The sequence below is a fragment of the Salmo salar genome, chromosome ssa04 (genome assembly GCF_905237065.1).
Source record: "Salmo salar chromosome ssa04, Ssal_v3.1, whole genome shotgun sequence".
In the NCBI taxonomy this organism is placed as follows: Eukaryota; Metazoa; Chordata; class Actinopteri; order Salmoniformes; family Salmonidae; genus Salmo; species Salmo salar.
Genome location: NC_059445.1, coordinates 28,030,886 through 28,038,702, shown reverse-complemented (window position 1 = coordinate 28,038,702; position 7,817 = coordinate 28,030,886). Strand labels below are relative to the sequence as shown.

The window sequence follows — 7,817 nt, the reverse complement described above, 5'->3', positions numbered from 1 at the left end:
ACTGTTGTGTTTTCCACAGGCCTACATGTACCTTAACTGATTTCATATGCCTCGAATTTCCAAGCAACAGGGTGAATGCATCACCTTTCATTTTCTGTCTGAACTGGAATGTGGCGAAAACCTCTCAAACACAAAGGGCAGCATTTTTCTGCTGTACGCTGGGATTTATTCCAATGTGGTATGAGCAGAAGGGGTATTGTTGTCATGAACAGTCCAGAATTACTTTTGTGCTTTTGCTGTCTTGAAGTATTTGACAGATTTTATCAAACTGCACAAACAATGGGTAGAATTTCTGTGCTCATGGAGTTGACTCCCCAGATGCCATTATACTACTAGAGGTCAAATGTCAACCCATTCGTTCAAAATGAAAAGTATCCACACAGATCCTACCCATCTCTTCACTTTGCAGTGACAATACTTTCTTATGCATGTTTTTCATGTATTTCAAAATGTTCAACTTATTCATTATTCCATTTTCTCATCACAGCAGAGTCAGCATTATTGTATATAGGGAAAGGGGGATATCTAGTCAGTTATAAAACTGAATGCATTCTTCTGAAAACTGTGTTCCGCATTTAACCAAACCCCTCTGAATCGGAGGCGTGTAGGGGGCGACTTTATCGACGTCCATGTACTCGGTGCCCGGGGAGCAGTTGTTGTTGGGCGTTAACTGCCTTGCTCAGGGGCAGAACGATAGATATTTACCTTGGCAGTTCTGAGATTTGATCCAGCAACCTTTTGGTTACTGGCCCAACACTTCTACCAGCCAGGCTACTGCCGCCCGGTAGGACATGCTGCTGCTACTATACTGAACAAAAAATATAAACGCAACATGTAAAGTGTTACTTTCTTGAACTGAAATAAAAGATTCAAGACATGTTCCATATGCACAACAAGCTTATTTCTTTCAAATTTTGTGCATAAATTTGTTTCCATCCCTATTTGTGAGCAATTATTTTGCCAAGATAATCTATCCATCTGACAGGTGTGGCATATCAAGAAGCTGATTAAACAGCATGATCCTTAAACAGGTGCACCTTGTGCTGGGGACAATAAAATGCCACTCTTAAAATGTGCAATTTTGTCACACAATTAAATTCTACAGATGTCTCATGTTTTGAGGGACTGTGCAATTGGCATGCTGACTGCAGGAATGTCCACCAGAGCTGTTGCCAGAGAATTTAATGTTAATTTCTCTACCATAAGCTGCCTCCAATGTCGCTTTAGAAAATTTGGCAGTACGTCCAACTGGCCTCACAACCTCAGACCATGTGTAACCACGCCAGCTTAGAACCTCCACCTGCAAGATTGTCTGAGACCAGCCACCCGGACAACTGATGAAACAAGAGTATTTCTGTCTGTAATAAAGCCCTTTTGTGGGGAAAAACAAATTCTGATTGACTGGGCCTGGCTCCCCAGTTGGTGGACCTGGCTCCCAAGTGGGTGGGCCTATTCCCACACATCGCTGCACCCCTAGTGGAATTGTTGCATGTTGCATTTATTTTTGATCAGTATACTTTACCTGAACCCTCTACAGTGTGTAGATATGATTTCAAGCATAACATACCTTGTCTAAACATGTTTGGCCTAAACGTTTGAACAATGACACACCCACCATGGAAGAGTATGTGTGATATTTGTGCGTGAACCTGTTTAGCCTGTCCATTCTGATTCATTAAGGTTGACCCGAAGTCTGCATCCCAAAAAAATGTTGTTCACCCTTGAGCAGTAGTGTCCAAAATGTACTTAATTTACATATAGGCTATTGACTTTTATGTATTCCACTAATTATCTACCAGCCATTGTTGCTAACCTAACACTGGCCTACAGCATATGGCCTGTTTCAATGTTGAACTTGAATACCAATGTCCTTTATAACTCTTCAGTTATAAAACTAGTATTAGATCAAGTGCAAGAAATGTGCTTTATGTGACAGGGTTCTCATGGCATAATTTGAGTTTGCAGGGACTTCATTGGTGTGGATGTTGGAGGGACTTCTAGTACTATGAATATTGCAGTTTGATTATTCTATATGGGAACCACATGATGGAATCTCTCTTAACCTTTGGAGTGATCCATTGATTGGCACAACGTTTTTCAACATCTAGTAGGGGGGTAGTATGGGGGATTTTAAAACAATGGGTCCACAAGCGCATCATCATAACCTAGATTTGCTTTGGTTGACCGCATGACAGTTGTTTGCCCGCGCGGAGGGAAAAAACTAAATAGAATGTTTCGCATAAACTTTGTTTTCTGCACGACTTACTTGCGTATTGGACTGGCCACGCGATATTCCCATGAGTTGAATAATTTGGTGCGTTTAGTTCGTCACGTTCAAGTCCATCTCATTGTGCCAAAGTCAGCCAACGCAGGCAGGCAGATGAATGCAACGCCTTGGCTGTGGTCGGCACATACTCTCCACACACAACGAGAAAGAGGGCGAGGAACAGAACAGGGTGGGAGGGTTTGCTAGACGGGGAGCGACAGCGAGAGAAAGAGAAAGCCAAGCGTAGCACAAGGCAGGCTGCTAGCTGAACAGGGCAGCATGGCGGTGGTACGGGAGTTCCAACAAGGCAGCCGCTGTCACAGAAAAACGTGGATTAATATTATACTCGGAATTCTACCGCTACTTTTGCCCTGCGTACAGCATGGAGGGGCTCAATTGCAAGGTCTGGTGAAGTACATTTTTCTTCAATAGTTAACGTTAACCACCCATTGCGAAAATGTCGACGAGAACTGCCAGTAACGTTACAGCTAACGTTACTGAGTTGACAGTGAGGACAAGTCGCTATGCGAAAACGGGAGTGCTACTGCAACCATCATATTGTGGATTCAAATTCGGCATAATTTGCGCGATAATTTTTTAATGTCTGCAGAAATGTTGCTAACGTTGTTCACTTATAACTGCTAAGACTATTTTATGAAGTCTTTTTTTAATCAGTGGACAGTTTCCTGTGTTGGTTCATGCAAGCCATAACGTTATTTCAGTGAAGTGTCGCGTTACAGTAGCTAGCGAATTTAGCTACAAGGGAACTTCGTTTAATGATAGTTAGCTTGCCAGATGCCATTGTTTTCACTTTGGTTGGGTGTTTTAAATGTTTCAATGTATTTATTGGTTATATGTTATAAATGTATAGTTCGGCTTCTATAAATGTTACAGCTATGTGTTTACAAGCTAGCAAAGCCAAAGCTAGCTAACCTAAAAGCAACGTTGATGAAAATAATTTGGTTGGTGTTTATTGGCCTATTTAACACATGTACAAGTGTGTATTAATACTGCATGTGTGAATTGAAAAATGTGATATCCCAACTCTCCCTGAGCCACCCTCGGAGAGTGGGAACATGGACAGTTGAATACACGCCTTTGTCAGTCATGCATTTGCACAAGTTTATGCTAAATGTTGACAAACAGCCGTTTGCGCTGTCCCCCGTTATAGACATTGGGTAAAGCATTTTATCTAGACCTTATTTCTTTGACCGCTATCTGATGTGTTTGACAGCGAGTGTTTCTGCTCAAGTTTTCACATTTACACCTCTTCCCCCTCTTCCTCCCACCAAGCCCTGAGTCAAATGTCCAGCGTGGTCGAGGTCTGGCAAGCTGAGGATGCTGACCCAGTAGTCCCAACTCAGGTAAATGCAATACACAATTTATTGAGCTGGTATAAACCTTGATTGCAGATTACATAAAGATAGGCAGGCTTTTATATTTCTTTAACAAAGCATACCACCTCCCACGTGCATGGGTATATCACCCCATTGTTTATGTTTGCACGTGCCTTGGAGCGCAATGACATCAAGGAGATTAGTTAGGTCCTGCTACATTCTATCACTTTTGTGTATTCTCTAATTCTCGCGAACTGTTAATTATTGTTCTATTTTGCGAAATCAGCTAAACGTGTTCCTGTTTTAAACGTGAGGATTTATGTTTGAGGCGGGGAAGAATTTGCCAAGGCCACCTGCTAGACGAATAGAGGGTGCCATGTGGCCTGCCCTGTTACTTGTCGGAAGTGTGCAATAATAGTGTGTCCATGAACAGCATAGCAAAGCCCTGTCTTTATTATCTCCATCTCATACATATCTTACACGTTTTATTTGTCATATGTGCAGAATACAAGAGGTAGACCTTACTGTAAAATACTTGGTTATGGGCTGTATTCGGTGCATGTGACAAATACAATATGATTTGATTTGAACTCCATCTCATACATATCTAACATTACTATGCTACAGAGAAAATAGCCTAGCTAGTCAAATCAATGAAGTTGGCTAAATAGATGTAAATATGATTTAATTCACCTGTATTACTGGCACTATGATGCAAAAGTTTTTCCTCATGATGACACCTCACAAACTTCCCGAATTTCAAGTAATGCGTTGTCAGTGCTGCAGTGTGTTTTGCATTTTGGCCCTGTCTGCATTTTATGCTGCAGCTGTTATGTTTGACTTTTTATGTAATCCAGGAACACCCTACATATTTTGTTTTACTGATTGTCAGTGAAGCTACAACGGACTGTTATGTTACCTGCAGATAAGAGGCTTATTTTTAATTGAACCTAGGATAAAATATATTTGAAATGTTTTCAAATACCTGGTCATTTAGGTTGTGTACACCTTTTGACAGTCGACGCAGAACTAAAACATTATGCTTTCAATTGTCTATTTGATGGGAAGTAGAATTTGCCTAGTTCCATTTTCACATAGAAATGGTGTACATTTCAGAACCTTACCCTGACACATAATGTCACCAAAGTTAGACCAGTTGTTTTGGTTTGTATTCCCACCAAAAAAAGGGTGTGTACTGTACATCGCAACTTAGTTAGGCGTACATCTGCTCAGTGCTTTGCAATGGGGAACCAAGGCAATCCTGTCAGGGTTGCAAATTATTTGGACCTGTTGATAGCAAGTTAAAAGTTAATGACAGAATGCTGAAATTGTTTACATTCCTCAGTATTTGTCAGGCTCAGGTAGGCAGGGCTGTGCTGTGAATGGAGTAGCTGTGTCTCAGCACTATGATTTGTGAAATGTAGTAATTATGTAATCTGTCTGCACTTGGTTGTGTTTAGTAGGTTCACAGTTTAGCAAAATATTTCTTATTGGACAAGTCCAGCTAGTCCTTCCCTGTTTCATTATGTTTTCTTCCGTTTGGTGTCTAATGAATATAGTCCTTGTTTAAGGTTGTTGTTGGGGGGGAAGATGTTAGCAGCTCACTGAGGTGATTTGGTGCAAAGTTATCACAGCTTGTTTTAACCGTGCCACAACAAACCACTCCCTCTGTAAACCATAACTGGTTGATCTTGGTTGCGACAATTACAATGGAATAGTAAAAAAAAGTATTTTTTTAATTATCAGGATCAGTCATTCCACCTTTTGAGTGTAACTTGGTCCAAAAAACTTGATTTCACATAATTTTAACATTCTGTCATAAAGAGCACATGTTCAACTTCATTTAACACATTTCCCCATCTCAAGAGGTTAAATAAATTACTATAGTAAGTGCCTAAATCATAAATCTCTTTGTGACAGGGGTAATGGAAGCGTGTTGTGTGCAACAGGGAGTGGCAATTGAATACAAGCTTCACAAAAAATGTAAATTGTTAAAACAATACTATCTGTGGGTATCAGGGTTGACGTGTTATGCTCGACACGCTCAGTTTTCCACCACAAAACACCAGAAAATGGCCAAAAAGTGAAACAGCTCAACTGCTTTTTACACTTTGATTTGACTATTAGATGTTCAGTGTTTCTTTTGGAAGAAAAAAAATATTTTAAAAGGAATAGTTACACCATATTAAAACGAGTTAATCTCTTAAAAAGGGTTGACCTTAAATGAGGGCCAAACATAAATGAATCAGTAATCAAATTAATTTAATCTTCAGAAATTAATTAGTCAAAGCAACAAAATAACTAGGGCTTTACAATGATAGTAAAAACATTTCGCCAAGTTAAGTGGGTTAAAATCTTAAATCACAGAGGGTATTTATTAAGGATTCCCATTTACTTATTTGATTTACTGCTGCCAAGGGAGTCCAGCAACATTAAGGCAGTTATATAAAATTAAGTGATAATCCCCGAGAAGCCGGTGTTTGGAGGATAAATTGACACGTGTGTTAGGCCCGAGACGAAGTCGAGTGCCAGCAAACCGTGCCAATACAGTGCATTCGGAAAGTATTCAGACCTCTTGACCTTTTCCACATTTTGTTACGTTACAGCCTTATTCTCAAATGGATTAAATAAAACATTTTCCCCATCAATCTACACACAATACCCCATAATGACAAAGTAAAAACAGGTTTTAAGAAATGTTTACACATTTATTAAGAATAAAAAACTGATATCACATTTACTTACGTATTCAGTCCCTTTACTCAGTACTTTGTTGACGTACCTTTGACAGCGATTACTGCCTCAAGTCTTGTTGGGTATGATGCTATGAGCTTGGCACACCTGTATTTGGGGAGTTTCTCCCAATCCTCTCTGCAGATCCTCTCAAGCTCTTTCAGGTTGGATGGGGAGCGTCGCTGCACAGCTATTTTCAGGTCTCAAGAGATGTTCGATCAGGTTCAAGTCCGGGCTCTGGCTGGGCCACTCAAGGACATTCAGAAACTTGACCCAAAGCCACTGCTGCATTGTCTTGGTTGTGTGCTTAGGGTTGTTGTCCTGTTGGAAGGTGAATCTTCACCCCAGTCTGAGGTCCTGAGCACTCTGGAGCAGGTTTTCATCAAGGATCTCACTGTACTTTGCTCCGTTTGTCTTTCCCTCAATCCTGACTAGTCTCCCAGTCCCTGCCGCTGAAAAACATTCCCACAGCATGATGCTGCCACTGCCATGCTTTACAGTGGGGATGGTTTCAGGTTCCCTCCAGACGTGACGATTGGCATTCAGGCCAGAGTTCAATCTTTGTTTCATCAGACCAGAGAATCTTGTTTCTCATGGTCTGAGTCCTTTAGGTGCCTTTTGGCAAACTCCAAGTGGGCTGTCATGTGCTTTTTACTGAAGAGTGGCTTCCGTGTGGCCACTCTACAATAAAGGCCTGATTGGTGGAGTGCTGCAGAGATGGATGTCCTTCTGGAAGATTCTCCCATCTCTACAGAGGAGCTCCGTCAGTTACCATCAGGTTCTTGGTCACCTCCCTGGCCAAGGCCCTTCTCCCCCGATTGCTCAGTTTGGCTGGGCGGCAAGCTCTAGGGAGAGTCTTGGTGGTTCCAAATTTCTTCCATTTTAAGAATGATGGAGGCCACTGTAGGGTTGGGCGGTATACTGTATTTTATGATATACCGGTATTGATGCAGGGACAGGTTTTAGGCTGGGTTTCTGTACAGCACTTTGAGATATCAGCTGACGTAAGAAGGGCTATATAAATACATTTGATTTGATTTGATACTTCGATATTTGAATCATCTCTTGCCGCTCTTTCTCTCCATGCCACTTTCCACACAGACCTAGCCATGCCCCCTGTCACTCAAGGAGCGCATTTGATGTTCCTCAACCACGAGACACTTGCGTTCAGTCTGCATGGTCAATGCAGCACATGCAACAATGTTGATGGCAACAATGCTGTTTTCACTTTGCTTCTTAATATAAATCCACTAGCGTTCTAAACTCAGCAAAAATATAAACCAAAATAACCTAAATCTAAATAACTTCACAGATCTTCATTGTAAAGGGTTTAAACACTGTTTCCCATGCTTGTTCGATGAACCATAAACAATGAATGAACATGCACCTGTGGAACGGTCTTTAAGACTTGGTGTCTTAAAGACCGTTCCACAGGTGCATGTTCACAGGTGCATGTTCATTCATTCAGCTTACAGACGGTA

General features: G+C 41.2%; 1 protein-coding gene across 5 annotated transcripts in view; it reads left to right on the top strand.

Annotated features, from left to right (window-relative positions):
* The first annotated feature begins 2,219 nt into the window (after positions 1 to 2,219).
* LOC106602747 (transmembrane protein 131-like) overlaps positions 2,220 to 7,817 on the top strand; it is a 79,654-nt gene continuing 74,056 nt past the window's right edge. For 2 of the 5 annotated variants that reach the window (XM_014195587.2, XM_014195586.2), the window contains exons 1-2: positions 2,220 to 2,669; positions 3,560 to 3,630. In XM_014195587.2, coding sequence (XP_014051062.2) covers positions 2,546 to 2,669; positions 3,560 to 3,630 — 195 coding nt within the window. In that variant the 5' untranslated portion in view covers positions 2,220 to 2,545. The remainder of the gene's footprint in view (positions 2,670 to 3,559; positions 3,631 to 7,817) is intronic. The other 3 variants (XM_014195584.2, XM_014195583.2, XM_014195585.2) reach the window with 2 other exon arrangements.